We start from the raw sequence: 20,500 nt of genomic DNA, 5'->3' as shown, positions 1-20,500 counted from the left end.
TGGTGAAATTGCCTTTTTAAAATATGCTGAATTGACCCTTTTGGCTGAATAACTGTAAGAGCAGAGGCTTCTACCAAAAAGTGTGAACACACGGGATAGACACAGCTTGCTAAATGCAGGCTAGAGCAAAGATTTTTACATCACCTGTTCCAAGGCAGACAAACTGTGCCCCTCAGGAGAACCTTCAGCTTATAAATAATAAAAGAATAGCAGGGAAAAGTGTCCTGATGTGAATTAGTATCAAGAAAAAGTGGTCTGAAGGCAATAATGGGAAACATCCAATCTATATGAATTGAAGTAGACTGCAGTGGTAGCCTGGGCTGGATTTTGGCTTCTCCAATGCTAATGTTGTGAGGCCTCAGCAATTCTATCAGCAAAGTCAGCTCCAGGTCCACTCATGTTTTCTTCCCCAGCTTTAGTCACTGCAGAGATGTAATAGCTAGTATATGCAGTGGGAACTGTGTGTTTCCAAGGTATTAAAACAGTCCTGTAAGGGTGCTTGCCCCAGTTTTGTTTAGCTCTGGTGTGTGTTGGGTTCATACGAGTTTAATGCTGTAAATAGAGAAGCTTTGTGCACAAGCTACCAGGAGCTTCCAGTGTCTCCACACCAGTCTCAGCAGAAACAGCCCTGCCTGTCTGGCAGCAGCTCCCAGAGCCGAGGAGTTTGCACGTGGTGAGCAGCATCTCTCAGGGGGATACCTTGGCTGGGCAAAACAGCACACCCACAGCTGGTCATGGCTCACATCCTGAAGAACTACAGGTGATTTGGTCATCAGCTGTCTATACAGACATTAAAAACAACAAAATAACAACAACAAAAATAATAATAAACTTATCCTAAGTAAATGCATCAAGCTGCCTTAAAATGCTAATGTCAACACGAAGACAAGCCATCCTTTTCTTCCACATCAGGACCCTGCCAATTTATTTTGCAAGTAGGAAAATTGGAAAAGATCAGCACTGAAGTGAAGCTGTTGTGTCACTTGTCACAAGGGCAGCTAACACTCATTTGTCCACAGAGCTTTCACCAGTGCAGTAGCACTTGATTTTCCATGGGCACACGCCTAGCCATCACCTGCTGAGTTTTGCCTCTTGCCATATGCTTTTCCCTCTTTAGCACGGCGTTTCCTACAGGAGCTATGCCCAGTACCTACTTCTAATTACTCTGCTCCTGTGGTCCTTGCCAGCCTGGGGTGAGGCGAAGCCCCGCGCCGCCTTGGCTGCTCAGCCAAGCCTTCCCTCGCCAGCCCCAGCAGATGTGCATGATTAATGTATTATTTACATTTGGCTGCCTGATTATTATTTTTTTTCTGCCTTTAACCTTTTCACTTTCACAATTTTATTTTGACTCTGAAATTCTGGGGATTCCACTTATAACCTTTATGTTTATTGGTGAAGGAGCTATTATTAGGCTGTTTCTCCCCCCTCTCTGTCTAATTCTGGAATTTAATTATATTTTTCTTTCTGCCTTTTGGTACAGGTGCAGTAATTAGACGGCATTAAGTCTGTTTCAAATTTATCAAATAAGCTTGTTATTGTCCTTTTTATATATATCTGAAGTTGTAAATAAGTCACCTTTCTCATGAATTCGCCTGACAAAACTTTGCTATATCGCCAAGGTAGACAGTGCTGATGCAGTTGCCTTAAGAAATGTCTTGAGATAGTTAGGGATGGTCCCTGGCCCTTTCTAGCCATCAGCATAGAAAAGTAGGAGTGAAAAGAAAAATGCTGCATTTAAGAGGGCAGCACAGGTCTCAAAGTCTTGGCGAGCTGTAGGGAACAGGGGAGGCGAGAGGAAGAGGAGCAACAGGAGTTCATACAATGTTAAAATACTTATTATGTTACATAATTTTAATATACAATGTTAAAATACTTAAAACATTAAATTATTCTGGGATGTGTTAGCTTTTCGACTCAAATTTGTGATCTTAGGCCCCTTGGATGAGCTTCCTGACATTTTCTGTGGCTGCAGGTTTTTTTTTTTTTTTTTTTTTTTTTTCTCAGTGGTTCTAAATTGCTGTCAATGAAAGAACAAAAGGTGACATTTTTTAAAACACTATTTAAGAGGTGAAACACAGGAAACACTTGCTATCATGTTGATGCAGCTTGCATAGTTTCGAAAAGTGGGAATTAATGAACCTTTAGTGCTAGGTGTGCATGAACAGAGTTTGCACAAGCAAAGCTCTCACCCCAAAATGCTGTTATGGGAGACAGTGAACATAACTGTGATGTCCTGAAGGTGAACCATCACAAGGAGTGGGGAGGAAGGGATGCTCTTGGTGATGTAATTTCACCATGCCTGTGCTTTGCCCAGCACCAGGTAAGGCTGAGAGGTTATCCTCCATCATTACACTAGGGGGAAAATATGTCCATCTTTTGGAAGGGAGAGGACACACCTCAAAATGTTCTTATAGGAAACCACAGTGAAAAGCATGGACATGAATTAACATAGCCTTCAGGTGATATGTACCTCTTCACCAAGCAGGCTAGATCCTGTGGGACAAACTTTTGTATATTTTGGCTGTGCTGTGGGACTCAAGGCTTGCACTGGTCTTTGGTGCAGCCCTTTGTCAGCGTATGTTAAGAGGAACAATGTATTTGTCCTTGACTTGCCTCCCTGCCTGCCGCTGGACTTGGGTGAAAGAAAATCCACCACAAAAGGCCAAGTGAAGGACGGCCTTGTCATTGGCATGTTCTGCCCCTCAGCTAAGGGTGGTTGCCTCTAACTGAGGTGCCTGCCTCAGTGCCAGTGCTAGCTCTTTCTCTCCAATGGTGCATGGCTGGAAGGTGGCTCATGGACCTCAGACTTTCAGTGCCACCACTGTCACAGCACTCAGATAGAAGAAGGACAGTTGTGTAAAGCAAAAAATGATACGTAAAAGTAACACATCAAAGTTGTGGCTTTTTTATGATTTCCCTTGCCAGGACCACCTGAACTACCTGAAAGAAATTTTGTTTTTTTTTGTCATGGGTCTGACCCCACACAACACTTAGATGATGTGTTATTTAACTCCATTTCCTTTGGTTCAGAAGACAGTTCAATTCAGGAGACCTTGTCTGAGAGTTTTGTTTTGCATGAAATCAGCACTTGCTGTTTGTTATATGGGTGATGAAGTCAGAGAAGCATCAAGCAGCCATTCTTGAAGCTGTCATCAGCGACAGCTCCTGTAAATCCCAAAGTAGCCTGTTCTTTTCTAGAAATTCCCTTTTTATTCAATCCTATAGAATCTGAAAAATAAAATAAAATAAAATAAAATAAAATAAAATAAAATAAATCCTCCAGGACAGACTACTTTTAGCCACTTATATGATACCACAGACTCTTGTGGACGCTTAAGCTTTACTTTCCCCTGCACAGAGCTGATCACAAGACATTTGGGCCTTTCCCAGTCTGGTTTCAATCTTACCAGCAATGGCCTGAAACAACACTACCAGCCTGACCCAGGTTGACCCTGCGTTGAGTTGGGCTTGGACAATACCATCTCTGGAGAGCCCTAACAGCCTACATTTTTCTGGTTTTAACCCAGACTGGGGACAGTCAGCTCCCACTCAACGCAAGTACCAGGCAGTATCTTCAGGGTGTTATTGGCAATCACAGGCCATAATAATGTTCCCTGTTGCTATTGGATTTTTAGGCACTGCTATCAGCCTCATTACCCACGGAAAACCTGCTGTGTGCTCAGCCATCAGCTTTCTGTTGGCAGCCCTGGCCTCCCTGACCTTGTGCTGTCCTGCAGCTAGGGTTGTTGCAGTGAACTGGACCTTTGGGGCTCCTTTCTGCCCAAAGTCAGCTACGCTGTATTGATTATTTGTCTTGGAAGGAGTTGCCATCTGGATGATTAGCGTGGACCGTTTTCTAACCACTGTCTAGAGGCGAAACAAGCTGAACTCCTGTTGTGCCATAGCCACAACCGTGTTTGTTTTTTTTTTTTTTTTTTTCCTTTTTCTTTTGAAGCCAACTCTTCGCATTGCCTTTCCTCCCCTGACTAGAAGGATGGTTGTGAGAAATGTGAACCAGGGCTCTCCAGTGTATTTCCTGGCTGCCAGAAGGGCAGGAGATACTTTCACTTGAAACTTCAGATTCAGCAAAATGCACCAGTTTTGGTGAAACAGAGCACCTGTTTTTTCATAAACATCCTGTACTTGCTGACTTCAGCTTCCTCATTTAACCACCTTTGTTCGTCAATCACACAAATTAATTCTCTATCTACCTTTAAAAAATGTTTGTCTTTCACTTGGCCATTCACATTCAATTGTGTATGTATCTAGGAATGAATGACAAACATAATTAAAAGTATTTATTAAAAATCAACATATTTATACATTTGTACATTTCACAGACTGCTGTATATGTTCACCAACATAACCATTAAGTCAGAAAGCATTAACAGTACAGATTTCCATCCGAACAAAATTTACTGCAGGGGAACTTCAGTTTTTATAATCAACCGTTGTAGAATGTCATTAACTTTGTTTCCTTCAAAAATAGCAGCACATTTAATTATCAGTGTTCACAGGGCACAAGCCCCAAAGTGGTGTACAGCAGGAGAAAAAACAGTAAATAGATGCAATGGGAGGAGAGCTCACAATGAAAATGTATCGGTTACTGCCGATTATAAACAGCAGGATGTAATAAAAGACTTAGGTCTATGCTGAATAAAGACTGCAGCAAATTGGGAAAAGTAATAAAATGAAGCTACCTCTTGATTAAACTGTATAAAATAACATCTTTTAATGTCATTCAGGATCGGAGTCTTGCAAATAACAGGTTTTGTTATAAAGATTAAGCAGAATCAAGATAATGCTTGTGTGCTCAAATATGTAATGAAGGTCTCAAAACATGCACTCCATCTCCACCACCACCTTTCCACAGTTGACATTATAAATGTTTCATTTCATTGATGTAACTAAGTGGTATTTTATTGAGCAGATATAGATGTGCTAAGGAACATCCAGAACTCTCCAGACTAACACCCATGTCAATTTATTTATGGCTAGGAAACCAATATTAATTGGGTAATACAGGTTATAGGTTTCGGAGGTTGGAGTGTGGGCGGTAAAGCCACGTTCTCATTGTAGCCTAAGCTCCTGTGCACAATGGAGCCGCTGGAGGACAGGCTGCCTGAAAAAGTCACTTCATCGGTTCTTCTGGTGTACTCTGTATAAAGAAAAATTGCTCATGTTTTTCCAGACTTTAAGCCCATTATTCTCATAGTATTATTAACATGATAACTCTTCAAATCATAGAAATGAAGACCTAACAAACTCTCCCTAGTCATAAATGTGCAGCTGTTACTTTGAACACAGCACTGGATTCTGGGCAACTTTTTTCCTCTTTTTGCCTTCAAGAAGGAAAAAAACACACAGGATGGCATACACACAGATAATAGACAACGTTTATGAGAGGAAAAGAGGATATACAAAAGAAATAAAAGGGTTTAAGAAATGCTTTTTGTATGTGTCAGCCACTGTAATGGAGGATGGCTAAAAATAAAGTCAGAAATGCAGTATTTCCTTAATTAGAAATTGCGGTAAATGAGTCTCAATACCTGAAAAAGCATCCATGAGAGAGACCAACCTCACCTGTTATGCCCTGAATTACAGTCACCCTGTGACATTACAAAAACTTCTACACTAGTGTTTGGATTTCAACATATACAAAATTGAAGACATTCATCAGCAAAAAAATCTGAAGATCAATTACAAACAACTATTTTACCAAGAGCTAAATTAAGAAGAAATGTTCTGCCTCAACCTCTTTTCTCCAAGGGCAGGCTGCATCCCCTAGCTGGACAAAGAGAAGAAAAAAAATCAGCAGCTTTACCTCTCAGAGCCCCAAGTCCATTCAATTTCAGATCTAGGATGGTCAATGAAATAATTTTCTTTCCTGCCTTTATTAATCTAGTTGGCAATTAACAACCAGATTATTGTTCCCCCACTGCTGCTGTAGCCGTGTCAGAAGAACTTCCCAAAGCAGCAACGCTGTCCCAGCATTTCACGTATACAAAACAAGAAAGAGCAAACTGACAGCGCTAAGAAATGGAGGAACGAACTCAGGTTCTCCAATTTGAAGTTCTTACTCAGAGAGGTTGTGGAGTTGTCTTCCTAAGAGGATTTAAGCGCAGACACCTTCCATGAATTTCCTGGTGATAAAATACAGCATCCCACACACCGCTCTGACATAGGCTGCCATCTCCTCTGATCGTGCGATGTCCCAGTTGCTGAAGTGCTGTACGCATACTGCGGCAGCATCCTTCACCTGCCACTGCCCTGCTGAGCTTTTGCTCTACCTCAGCCTTGTGCTGTTTTTTTGCTTTTTCGTTTTGCTGCCATGGGACTTTCATATTAATTCATCCAAATGAGTTCCGGTATAAAAACTCATCTGGGAAAAAAAAGCCAACAATGTATGAAAGAAATGTTAATACCTTATCCAGTCCCCATTCCTGGAGGGCTAAACAGATCTCCCATCTTCAACAATCACCTTTTTGGTCATCAGTGATTGCAGATATGCTATCTTGTGTTACTCCTATTTCTGTATTAGTTCTGTATGTAGAAATAGACATTTGTTACTGCTACATTTTAGCCAATGCAAAAAAAAATGAAAAATCATTAATATAAATTTTATATTTTTCAGCCTTACCTTTTCATGCAATAACAATTAAGAATTTTCTTGTGGTCTGGAATAATATGATCTCTAATCCATTGCAGCACTAGTTGACAAAGAATAAATTTGTTCATCACTACCTAGCAGCCAGAATTAGTCTTGACCGTGCAGAGTGATATTTGCTTTAATACCTCCTTATTAGATGAGAACGAAGAGCACACTGAGGATGCTTGCAGCAAAATAAAGTAATTCTTATGAATAGCATGCTACTATACACAAAGTTTATCAGATCTTTGGAAGGTCACTGCCTCTCTGTCAGCAAACATTTTGAGGACAGGGAACTACAAATTTGTCTGTCATCATTATTATTTGTATACATGATATCTGAAAATCATGAATACAAGATACAGAACCTGCTTGTATCAATTAAACGCTGGATAATCACTCATAATAGAAGTGACAAAGAATGTCCTTTTTGAAGGTGCTTTTCACTAAACGTTTACATACCTTAGTAGAAAGAGATAAAAACAACAACTTTTTTTTTTTTTTTAACCCAACATGATGGCTATACTTTTCTGATTTCTGATTCAGGAAAGAGAAAGATCCAAAGGGCTTTTACTTCAAAGAGAAAGAAATATCCTGGATGCAGCCTGGTTGCCCATTCCTGGATGCAACGCAATGTTTATGGAAAGGCTGGCTTATGAAACAGCCTTATAACACTTCTGAGACTTCTGCTGAGACCGCAACTAGATGATATCATGCAGATGATCCACTTTGCGGGAAGTCTGAATTCTGATTTGGAACACTAAAACAGTAAGAAGCCCTACTGACTGTCAGCTGCATGCTGTTCACTATTTATTAGAGCATTAAAAAATTGAAAGAAATGCTTCGACTTTGAAATTCTTAACTTTTATTTAAAGTCATCATTTTCAAACTTTTTTTTTTTTGTGGGATGCTGCCTCTTTTAAATTGCTTTAAAATGGTTAAACAATTCATCCTGGCAGTTAAATATTTTTTCGTTGTCTGAAAAGCTTTAGTTTACAGAATGTTTTGTAGACTACAACAAGTCCAGTACCCCTGTAGTGCATCTTTGTAGATTTGCTCCCAATAATCCACCTTTCCATGATTCTGATTGCACAAAGTCATCCACAGGTACTAACACCCATTCTTGTGGAGTTTCAATCTGCTTAAGCTATGTTATAGCAAACATTTAGCATGTAACCTATATGCTTATGCATCAGCTACATCCTTATCCTCCAAGGAAACTCTATGATAAGATCAATTTATTCAACTGTATGTACAGTATATTTGCATATTAATAAATAAATCAATATTAAAGTATCTTCCCCATATAAAAGTGACTACAGCCTGACCAGACAATCTGACTTCATTTTTTTCTTCCAAGCACAGCTGTGTGACCAAGGCAATCAGTTTCCACTCAGTTTACTACAGTAACTGTAGGAGTAGAAACCTAACAAACCAGTGCTCAAGTTTAAATTCCGTACAGCAGAGAGGGGAAGGAAATAAAAGTACTAAAAAGTGCAAAAGCCAATGACTCGTAGAGCAAAGAACAAGTTCATAATGTGATCCTGGGGAAGAGAATCCAAAAGAGGACATGCTGCAGCAAACATCATAACCGAAGTATGTTTTTGTCCTGATAGTCAGCTGCATTATGCCAGTCTTGTCGTGTAATGCTCCAAGAATTCCAACTTCCAGAGATGCCATCTCCACCTCTACACATTTATCAACACCGCATTCAGTGCAAAGTGACATTTCTGAAAATAACTGTTTACCTTGTCTCCATGACATTCATCCTTACTGTGAAGAAAAGGCTTGCTTTCTTTGTCTGTTCGTTACTATATACAGAAGAGCCTATATTTACACCTCTCTGTGGTAGTGAACTTTTTTTCCTATATCTACATTCATTAGAAATTGAGAAGGCAAGTGGCCATATTTTATGCTTATGAAATTCTTCCCATTAACCCAAGGACTATCTGTTCATCTTGATTTATACTTAAAGTAGCTGCACTTTGTTCTTTTTTCCAGCCCACTTTCAATGGGATGCAAGTCATGGGAACTTGTGGGACCTGGAACATATTTCAAGTCTGATTGCCTGAAGTGGAAGAGTGATGAGCCATGTTTGAATTCAGACGTCTGTTTGCAGCACAGTGTGTGTGGACCATACCCCCATTTGGGTATCTTACAAATACAGGCTCGCAGAAAGGATTTTGGCACACTTGACAGACCTTTTTGTCCGAAAGGAGAATTGGAGTTCCTTTTTGTTTGACCTAAAGAAAAAAATTCCAAACATGAATCTAGCAAGAAAGGAAAATAAGATGCAGCAAAAAAACCCAAAAAACAAAAAAACACAACAGATCATTGGTAACATCACCATATCATTACAAACACAGTCAATGACATAAGTGGCAAAAAAAAAATTAGCTTTTTAAAACTATTTAACTTGAAATTAAATTTCCACATTCATGCTGGTTTATTTCCATGCTTCTTCCTTTTTAATCTGTTTTTCAAAGAAAGGCACTCACACATTTAGTATAGATAAAAACCTGCAACGGCTTCCTAAACAAGGACACATGACAACTTGAAAGCAAACTGAGTATTGTCACATTCTTATCATAAACAGATTAAGCTGGATAAACTTTTATTAGACCAAAAAGAAATCAAAAATCCACTGGAAACTTTAAGCAACACAGTTATATAGCTTGGAATAGAAAAACGCTTCGTAAGTGAATTCATCACTAAGCAAAGATTGACAAACTTTAATTAACGCCAAGTGCTGTGCGTTAATGCCAAGCTTTCTTGCAACTTCTGACAGTGCTCAATCCTAGCAAGAAAATGCTCCATTGTTCAAAACAAACAAACAAACAAACAAAAAAACCAACACAACTCAAAGAGCTTCATTAATCCAGAAATCTCAGATTCATTTTCATTCAGTCCACAAGTTCAAAGTTATTCCTATTTCAAGGCTCCCCCTCCCCTTTTGTTTTACTGAGAAAGCATAAAATTGACTGTAGTAGCCATGGCAAAAAAAACAAAAAAAACACACTAATAAATGCACCAATTAAAATTACCAAGGACCTGATCTCACCTTTCTCCTAACTCTTCAAGTGTCTGATTATAATTAAGATATATAATAAATACAGAATAAAGCTTCAAAGTGCCTCTGGTACAAGTACCTTTGTTAAAAGCAAAAACCTACCTTCTCGTATTTGTAGATCAAGTTTTCAGCTTGTGCTAACCCAAGTGCAGCCTGAGTCATTCTTTTTGTATGAATGCTTTGCCTCACTGCTCCGGCCAGGAAGGGGGAAAGGAGCTGCACTGACCAGCTGTCAGGCACCAGCTGCAAAACCAGAGCTGCATCAAATTCAGCAGCGTGGTTATTCAAGAGATCCACAGCAGCCATGACTAGTGCATAATCCGAAGCGCCTGGATTTAGATATACCGACAGCAGCATATGGAAAAGCCTCCGTCTGTACTGCAGATCTCTGTTCTCAGAGTTCCATATACAGTATTCTTCAGCAGCATGGAAGTCCTTCAACTCATGGACAAGGATATGCAAAGCCTTCTCATGTTCTTCTAGTTTTCCATATAAAATTGCACTTTCCATATGAAGGTCTGTGCCACGGACTTTGTCTGTTAAATGAGAAACAAGGCAACGTTTGCTCAGTGGAGGAGAGAACACTACTGCTTCTCCCAAATTCAAGTTAGACAAGCCCACAGAGCTCAATTCCCACTAAGTACATGTATGTGTATGGAAATACAATGTTTTTCCCCATAAAACTATTTTGTTTTTCAAGAAGGAACACACAAGCATGCATTGATCTCATCTTTATGTAAGACAAAAAAAGTAAGTAAAACCTGTGTTCTGAAAGACATGGATTTCAAGAGAATAATCCACGTTGCAGCTCGTACTCTTAAAAAATTAAAGATAAAAAAGAGCAAGACTTTCCATCAGAATCTTATACTTGTATATTACTTGTTATATAATTTTTTAGTAACTAGAAAGGCAAGGAGGCAGTAAATGTTATTTCATTATTTTAGTTGTTACTCACCTGTTTCTATTTCAACAGCCAGTGGATTTTTCTCACTGACTTTCAGAAAGTATTTCACATCTTTCAGTACAACAAGGCATTTCCCTTTCATCCACTGGAAAGTACATTAAAAAGCAAGGCAAAGAAGCACTGGCCAGAGGTATTTTACCTCAACTGTTGCTTGCTTGTCTTACATTACAAATAAGGTATATACTGTCCTTTTCACTTAAAAAAAAAAAAAGGATCCTCTTTTTTTCTGCCCAGCATGAAACCCAGTTTTCACAGCAGGAGGCAGTTACGTACAACAAAAGTTTTAGTAATCACACTCCTCAAAGCTTTGCTGTAGTTCACACTAATTAAGAAACAGACTGCTTAACAAATAAACTTGTAACTTTTCCATTTGCAAAAGATTGTCATGTTACATGCACATCATTAAAAAGAAGCAGGAAATTAAGAAGGTACTGTATGAAGATACTTTTTCTATCTAGTCACATGCTGTGTGTTTGATGAAGTGGCAAACATGCCATTCTAATTCATGAACTCAGATCAAAAGGTGATGGTAACAGCTGCTCTCTTCACTGAATTACCTTAAATAGGTGAATTTGGTTGATAGTTTTACCATCTAGAAACCTCAAATTTTTTTTTTTTTTTTTTTTTTTTTTATCCTTAAGAGAACTTTATAAACGCTGTATGTTAGCTCCAGTGGGAAGCAAAGATGAAGAGAAGTGTGTCTTACCCAAAATAAAGTGAACTCTATAAAGATCAGATTTCTGAAGAAGACTGCGTAGTTTCGATAGAAGTTCAGTTGTTTCTGTACAATTATCCGTGGTCACAGATTTTCGCTGAAGTATTGCCTCCAAATACAATGCAGCTAGATGAGTATGATACTTTTCTTTCTACAAATGAAAAGAGCAATGTTAGCTCAGTTTACAAATACAACTCCTCCTCCCCGTAACACTTCAATGAATATGTACATAATTACATAGAAATGTTTAAGTTCATTCAGTTAATTCAGATAATCCAGAAGTCTTTTGTTCATTTAAATAGACAACTTAGTCATACAAGCTTCACAAGACAGGATATGCTCTATGTACAATACTGGGTTCTCTACATCAACAAGTCAGGTATTTCTGAAATACAGATATGATATCTTATTCCTAAACCTCTTTTCACCTTAAGTAAAAAGATTAATAAATAGCTTTTTTGTGCAAAAATTATTTCCTTTCAAAAGCTCATCTAATGAAAGTCAATGCAGCAAAACAGATCTCTTTTGAGTACAAGGATGTTTACTCTTCTCCTCTATTTTCCCTAGTTTAAAAAAAAAAAATGGTTTAATGCAGTTTTCACCATATTCAGATATGTTCTTTTCTATTTCTGCAATAAAATCTGAGAAAGCCACCACCAGAGGTAGACAAGCACTCTGACAGCACAGTGCTTTCTGCATTATTCATTACCACATATTCATCAAAACAAGCTGATGATTTGACTACTGTTTGAAACATTCTCACTAAAGCAGTCATAATACTCTAGTGTGTATATATAAATTTACTCAGCCTTTAATAGCAGGTAGTAATAAAACTATTTAAAAGTTTATTTGAAAATATTCATAACATTAGAAATAGTACATTAATTGGTCAGTGTAATACATCTGGGGTATCTGCAGTAGCAACAGAGGGAAACCATTGATCTAGTATGTACATTTTAAGAACGTAAATTCATGAACTGGTCAGACTTACTGAGTTTCTTCGATGTTTATTTCTTTGTATTCATTACTTGAAGGCTAAAGGAACTTTTCTTATGCTTAAAATGTCTCATATCCAAGTACTATAACGCTTTCCTGCCTCTGTATTATACTTAAAAAGTAACCAAGAATAAAATAATAGTCACTTCAACTAGCGAACACATCTTTTGGACATTCAACAAAGAGATGCTTGGAATTCTACAGAGTGAGAGATGCATGTTTTAATTTTATTTCTTCTTCAGATCACTCCAGAAGAATAAAACATACCTACTTTTAAGACATTGAATTAGCAATTTTAATACATTACTACTGCTGCGCAATAGGATTAGTGGTTGCTCAGATGTTTTTCTATGATCTTACTGGAGATGTACATTTTTCTCTTCGAAAAAAGAGAAACTATAAATCAGTCACATTCTCTAATGGGGAAACTACACCACCGTAAGTTTGGATGTTTGGAAGTGATAAATGACACTTCAAAAAATATGGCTTCTAGTGATCAATATGCAGTCAATTTTGACGGACTGAATACACTCGTATGTTTCACCTTCTCCCATGCACTTTGTAGGTGGCTCAAAGTTTTGCGTGTTAACTACTCCTTATTTGAGGATGTATAGTTCAGTCTCAATGAGTGCCATACTTAGTATGCAAGCATCCCAGAGAAATTTTGATTTAAATATCTTAAATCACTGTTTGTGGATTGAGCCTCACTAGTGAGGCAGAAAAAACAAGATGGAGAAAAACTGACACAAGGTAGGCAACTGTCTTGCCATCATGAGAGTTGAACAGTTATAAACAAAAGGCACATCTCAGATCCTCATCTTCCAGTTTAACTTTACAATACTCAGAAGAGAAACACTGATACAAAAATCCTTCAAATTATGCGTATTTCTTCTAGACTTTGGCTATTTTCAGAGTTACTCACCACATGCATAGGATTCAGAGTGTAAACTATTTTTGATATTTTTGTAGGACTCACCTCTATTTTTCTTTCTAATACAAGATGTTCTAGATATTTAACACGTGCTTTAGGGTATTTGTTAAGGCAACTGATGATATCATCTGGATTGATGTTTTTCTCTTGTTCTTCCACAGGCCTTTTAGTAAAAATCTGTACTCCAACCTAGAAAGAGATAATTGTATTTAGGAGCTCACTGACAACTATTTTATTACCATTTAAATGTCTACTTAATAGCACTATCAGATCAGTTAGTACATTATTCAGAAAACAGACAATGTAAAAACTCACTCACACCATTAAGATTACACTACTTTGTGCTTAATGTGATCTTACCTGCTCCTATCTCCCCTACCTCATTTGGTGTTCTATACATTGCCAATACAATGTATTATTCTATATTGTTCTATATGTGTACATTATATATATTACATGTTAGGCATAATCTGTACTGCCTACAAGAAGTGTTGAACAGATCTGGAACAGAACAAGGGATTTCAGTCCTTTGTAGCAATAAAGCGTCTGGAGACCAGACTGTTTACAACCTTCTCCCTCTGCGTATATCATCACTTTTAAGAGACTTCTACAATGACCAAAACCAGAGTTGAGAAATCTGGTCATTACATGCAATAACTGAGCTTTTACTTAATTTAGGTTAGGTAGTGACCAGTTCCAACAGCACAGACTAATTCAGCATAAAACACCCCACTTCACAGCTAAGTACAGCAACAGATGTTATAAAATTCTATTTTTAAGTAAGTTAATTCATTTAGCAGCGAGATGTTATCTTGAATGAAGGCTAGTTATTCTATAATTCCTATAATGTAAACAGATAGTACCCTTCACCGAAATCCTTTCATAGATGAAAAAACAACAGCAGCTAATGTCTTCAGTGAATTTTTTTTTTTGAAGATCTAAAAATTATCTTAGAAATGGGAAAAAAAGATTATGTATCTTTCATTGTTTAGACGGTTCAGAATGACCTAACTTTTGTTTTCAGAAAAAGAGTCAGCAGTCAATCACTAGCATAGGGATTGCTAACAGTGGGACTTAGAAAAACTGAGAAGAAAACTTAGGTTTCTATCAGTTACTATTTACTAGTTACTAAATATTCAGCAAAAACAGTCCAATCAGCTACCAAGATGATATGAATATTATTCAACAGCCAAACATTTCTGCAGCATTATGTATATGATGATCTGGAAAAAGTACACCAATTACAAACCTCTTCATTTTTTTGTAAAACCCATTCAGAGTACTTCCACACTAGATCTTGGTCTGAGCAGAATGTAAGGAAGTCTACTATATATTCATAGAGATCTGAACGTGTAGAATCTTCAATGTCTCCATCAACTATCTGCACCCATAACTGAAAAAAAAAAAAAAGAAAAAAGATTCGAGTGCTTAAAACATGTACTGTCTTCTAACTCAAGATGTATGCAAGCTACTACAAAATTTCATAGCAACCATTGGTACTTGTACAATTAGAAAGAGCTTCTAGGAACGTCAATTGTAAGGGACCACACTGGTTGTTAAATTTGTACCTCTTATCCATCAGTCTTTTCTTGTACCTGCCATATTCAACTAGTTCCAACCCCATTACATGTGGATTCTCATTATCTGAGAATGACAAGTAGAAGAACTGAGGTGGAGGTACACCACCACCAAAGAAAGTTTTTGATAAGAGTCCTTTTCTCTGGTACATAGTCTACTTCTCATGTTTTTGGAGAGTGCAAAAGGAAAGCAAATGTTTCAAACAGGTTGGAAAAAAAAATATTGTTCTTCTTTTATTTTGACTGTAGAACTTTAATCACCATGTGAGAAGATTTCCTTTTAGTTCTAATTTTAATTCGTGTAAGAATTGCCACATCTAGCAGACCAGTTTAGCAATAAACTTTACTCTTTGAAACAAACAGAAAAATATCTTGTATGCAACAATGGAGCTTCCTGGTTCATTTCCTTACTATCTTTCTGCCCAGGAAATTACTATTTACATCTAATTGTCTTGAATACATTTGACAGTAACTGCAATAAACACACTCTGAAAGCCACACAGCAAACTGCTTAGATACCAGATATGGCCTGAGATATGCGTTATTTATTGATCAAGCACATCTTTCTAGATGAAGTTTTTTAGACGCTAATAACAAAGCTATTTAGTCTGCAGTCTGTAAGCCACCACTGGCCTTAATGACATCAGAAGGGGGTCCCTAAAGGAATTACTATATCATTTGAAACTTAGAGATATTGCAAGTTACATCCTAACCTGGCGATGAGCAACGAACAAATTCCCAGTCACTACCAGTGTCTGTCATGAGATTACACTACTGCTCTGCTCCTTGTATACAGACTGATCAGCACAGGATACGTCCTGAAGTCCCTCAAACACCATTTGAAACGGTATCTTGATGATTTTAGTGCTTTTGTACATTTTTTTTAAAGTACAAACATTCTGATATAAACAGTTACAATTAAGAACAGGATACAAGCATGCAAATCACTACCATCTTCAATAACTGAAGGTCTTTCAGATCTAACATTAGTTTACTCAAGGAAGCCTTAGCGTAAATTTCTTAGATATACACATCACTTTCCAAAACTTGAAATTAGCACCTCAGATTTTTATCTCAAAGGCAAGATTTTGGAGTGGTTTACAGATGACACTAAAAGCTTTATTCTGACCTGAAGTGCTGCAGCATCTTGACCATTGTAGTGATAAAGGAGACCAAGGGCAAAATACCTGTATAAAAAGAGAAAACAGTATTAAAGTTTCTAGATCTTCCCTACCAATTCCATTATTTGATTAACAAGGAATATAACAGTATTTTACAGTGGGACTTCTAGGTGACATGAATATAGCTGTGCCTACATTCAAAGGAGAGAAGTTCTGTCCTAGAAAAGTGTTTCTCTCTCTAAAGATAGTTTCTAGTTACTAGCTCCAACCTAAACAGTGACAAACTACTTGTCAAATTAGAGAAGATTCCCTTGCTGTTCTTCAAATTTCACATACACACCTAACAACTCCAAATAATAAAGTATTCCACCAATAGTTAATCATGTCTTCAAAATCAAATTCATATGATGCTTTTATTTAAAACTCTGTTTCACTATCAGAAGCATTTTCTTTAGCGCAACACAAAATCAAGTCAGGCAAGGAAGAGCTTTGTGCAGTACACCCACACAGAGGTGTTTTTGTGTCCTGTAATACAAATTAAGCTGAAGTTCTACAATGGCTGTTTCCACAAAATGACTTTCCACACTTCATATTTGCAAGAGCTTGCCAAGCAAAGCATGCATGGCAAGAGGATTCAACAAAACACCTAGCAGAAACAAAACCACTCTAAATCTAATCACAATTAAAGACTCCCTGTCACTGCTGTAGTTGCTACTACTGTACTACATGTTTTAAAGAAATTAAATCCAAGACAGAGACACTACCTACGACTGGAATATTTTACACATTTATTATCTGGTGTTTCCTGTTTAATGACTAACACCCAATTCTCCACCCACGGGTATTTCTAAATTGAAGTCACTTGCAGCCATCTTAAGCAGCGTCCTTTTAGTGAATCAGTGGGAGTTCAAAATTCAAAAACAAGCCTTCTTTCCCTGAATAAGTGAGTATAATTTAAAAGCTACTAGTTAGTGGATAGTTTCTACATGTTTTGAGGCATCTTTTCCTTCTGTCCAAGACATCAAGAGGAGTATTGCTACTGCATCTATTTAACTCTCACATTATCATGAGAGCAAATAAATTGCTTGTCCTCCCACCCCCCAACCAAATCCATATCAAAACTTATTTTTGTGTTGGACACAAAGTTTCAGGGAAAAAACAGTATTTATCAGCATAAGACAGAACAAATTTTCATTACTTCAGACTATCAATTAATACCTTTCCCCTGAAATTTGTAAATGCTCACAAATCAGGCCAAAATGTCTTTTGGACCTGAAGTTGGAGAAACTGAAAGGATTTGAACACATTGCTCTAAAATTCAACAGCGTTTAAGACAAACGTGTTTTCTCCTGGTCTCAAAGGTACCTCACTCAAAAAATCCACTCACTTTTTGTGCTTTTCCAGCCAGGCAGCGCTATCTGTTAATAGACAAAAGTTCTCTGAAACCAGCAGATCTAACAGGCTTTCGTGATTTGCCTCCGCATATAACTTGAGTAAAGCTGTGTCGATGTCTTCCTTGTAGCCATTTGCAACCTCAGTGCTGCGGACTTCATTCAAGTAACTCATGAGGAATCGTTTGCATTTTGTCATCTTCTCCTGGTCCCCTTGGGTCAGCTGGTTGAGGTCAGCATATTCATGCAGAGGGGGATGAGACCGTATAAATGAAGAGGAAGTAGGCAACAGGAAGGGGTAGAGAGAGATCAGCTCCCGGACGTCAAGCTGGCCGCTTCTGCAATTACAGTGTCAAACTAGATGAAGCAAAAAGAAAGAGAAAGTATACATAGGCACAAAAAAAATGTAACATTCTGGGAACATGTGCTTAGAGTCAGGACACTAACATGTCAACACTGGAGAAAGGATCTTTAGAATAAATTAGGATTTTATTTATTTATTTATTTTTAATATTTCTACCCAAATTTGTTATTCTTTTTACGTCCGTAGAGTATCAAGAATTCAAAGACTGGCTAGGCTTTTGCTTTTGACATCCTACATTTATCTGGTGGCATATACAAAAATCATCTGATCAGGCCTAGTGCCGTTCCTAGCAGCATCATAGATTTAATCAATACATTCTTGTAGCTAGTATGCTGATCAAGGCAAAAAAAATGGAGACAGTGAACCCTTTCAGGCAAGCCAGAGACTGTGCAAGTATAGTTCTGCAGAAGACAGGATTCTCCTATAGAGAACTGAAGCTTTCAGAACACATTTGGATGATGAAAGTGTTTTCCTACCTTTGAAATGCACCAGATTCCTCCTTCAGCTTACTTCTTTAAGAGGCTCTGAAAATGAACTGTGGGTACTAATCATGCATCCTGCTAACCAGTAAGAGGAAGTCTATTCTGCAAGCTTAGGTGTCAGGCATACATCAATGTCAGATACTAGTGAGAGGCTTTTCCCTCCACATGTGTAGGGTATCCTATCTAGGAGCAGGCTGTAACATTGATATGTTACCCAAAACATTTTTCTTTCTACCTCACTGAAGAAACTCCTCAAGTATTCATAGAGTGAATGTTGTGACAGAAGAATAAAACAGAATTTTGTTCATGCGGCAAATACCTTCCTTATTTTCACAGCTAGAATGATTCTTCCTCCTAGGCTTTGCTATAGGAGAACTGCAAGAAACCAGGTTGTGATTCAGTTCCCTGTCAAATTCATTACTCAGAATTGATCTTTAAAGATGAAACTGCAGTCCTGAACTGCAGAAGATACTGTTGCTGAAAAAAACTCAAAAGGAACTTTTGAAGTTCTTCAAAATAAATCCTGTTTAGTTACTGTTTTGTTGCAAATAAAACTGAAATAGTTTTGATCTATCCAATGATCAGCAACCTCAGAAAGATTTTCCCTTCACAAACGTGATTGGGAAGTATCCCGAAAGCAAACAAGTCCTAACTACGGAAGCAGATGAAGCAGGAAGACTTTTACCTTCTGCAGGCAATCAAGTGAGAAAGATCTGGGCAACCTGCTCTAGGTGGCCCTGCTTGAGTAGGGACCTTCAGAAGCCATTTCCAACCTCAACCATTCTGTGACCCTACCAGGTGGATTAATCCCTCCTTTACGGTTCCAAAGCATGGAAAGCAATATGGTATGCCTCAAGCTGTTCAATTCTTGCCAGAGAAATTATTCCAAAACCATCCAGGAAATATGAACTGGTAAGAAGCATCTCCATGGCAACATTAGTATTTTATATATATTTTTTAAAGTTCTAAATAGCTATTTAAGAGTATCCTTTGGCTACTAAATCTGTACCAGAAGAATGAAATTCTGGGAGACCGCAACAACAACAAGAAATTTAAGAACAGTAAGCACCCTGTTCCAGAGCCTAGTGACCACAACACATGGAAACAGCATCGTAGAAAGCAGAAGTCCTCAAGAGAGAAGAATCTGAACACGACAAACCTTCCTGTGAAAAGAGGTTTGAAAAGAAAGTTTTTCCAATTCATAAACAGAGCTCCTACTGCCTAAAAAAAACACCTCTACACTAGGAAGGCCAGCCTCTACTAAGAAGCAGTGCTCATGTCTACTTTGCAGATTCCTGCAGTTGAGGTTTCCTTTTAATTCCTTATTTCAGACTTCATATTTGGTTTTGAAAGCTTTAGATCCACATTACATGGAACTCAGAGGTAGATGAGATTTATTTTTAAAGATGCAGAATAACCAGGAAATAACAAGTTTTCACAGTGGTATGATCTGACAGTTCAAAGAGCATTTGGACTTAGATTAATGTAGCTGGAGCTCTGGTTAATTCAACTACTCCATATAAATTAAGACAAGTTCAGGACCACTAGGTAATATATAACATTAGATGTTTTACAGGAGTAAATTAATTGTATTTAAATAAAGAAGAGATCTTTTTTCCCTACAAGGTTCTTCATTGATTTTTGTTAGAACACAAAGGTAATCCATAACTTGAATAACATCATAAGTCCACTCCAAATTTGTGCAGGAGTCTTGGTAAATCCATAGAAATTAAAGTACAGATGGACAACAGTTTCCTTGTTGGCATGCTCTCACATACTTGGAGATGGCCTAAGCTTAGATGGAGACTACGACCGTGGAGAAGTTAAAAGTGTTGGATTTAACGCACCACATTTAACAAGTTTTAAAACATTTTCCAACTTCTACGGTTGCTGAGGTTCTGCGCCCGTTCACCTTACCATCCAACTTCTCCTAAATGAGGAAGTAGTTACCACACCTCTGAGCTTCATGGATTCTGGCCTTAATGGCCATCTGTTTCCAGAAGAAGAATGAAAACCAGCTTCCAACATGGGCTAGGCCATGCCTTGGGCTGTGAATCACCAGTGGCTCTCTCAGCAGGTCTGACTTGAGCTCAGATCGTACAATTTTGTTCTCCCCACAGCAATGCTAACTGGCAATTAGGCAACCTCCTTAAAAGCTAAGCATCACTCAGAACAGACTTCTTCAGAGACATAGCAAATGCTAAACAACAGCCCCACGTGCCTGACTGACTAATGTTCAC

The 20,500-nt window shown here is 37.9% G+C and overlaps 1 protein-coding gene across 2 annotated transcripts in view; it reads right to left on the bottom strand.

The window, feature by feature from the left end:
• Positions 1-4,260: 4,260 nt before the first annotated feature.
• Positions 4,261-20,500, bottom strand: part of TGFBRAP1 (transforming growth factor beta receptor associated protein 1) — a 35,063-nt gene continuing 18,823 nt past the window's right edge. Inside the window, exons 6-13 of one of the 2 annotated variants that reach the window (XR_014316770.1) lie at positions 17,411-17,752; positions 16,032-16,089; positions 14,575-14,718; positions 13,371-13,514; positions 11,390-11,549; positions 9,822-10,255; positions 5,720-8,892; positions 4,261-5,158 (exon numbers count right to left, since the gene is read on the bottom strand). Coding sequence is in view for 1 of the 2 variants with exons in the window: in XM_082751864.1 (XP_082607990.1) it covers positions 8,704-8,892; positions 9,822-10,255; positions 11,390-11,549; positions 13,371-13,514; positions 14,575-14,718; positions 16,032-16,089; positions 17,411-17,752 (1,471 nt within the window). In the remaining variant the exon portion in view is untranslated. Of the gene's footprint in view, positions 8,893-9,821; positions 10,256-11,389; positions 11,550-13,370; positions 13,515-14,574; positions 14,719-16,031; positions 16,090-17,410; positions 17,753-20,500 lie in introns of both variants that reach the window. The other variant, XM_082751864.1, reaches the window with a different exon arrangement.

The sequence above is a fragment of the Aythya marila genome (assembly GCF_965140915.1).
Source record: "Aythya marila genome assembly, chromosome: 1".
Taxonomy (NCBI): Eukaryota; Metazoa; Chordata; class Aves; order Anseriformes; family Anatidae; genus Aythya; species Aythya marila.
Note: the sequence above shows the minus strand (reverse complement) of the source record. Positions and strands in the feature narration are given on the sequence as shown.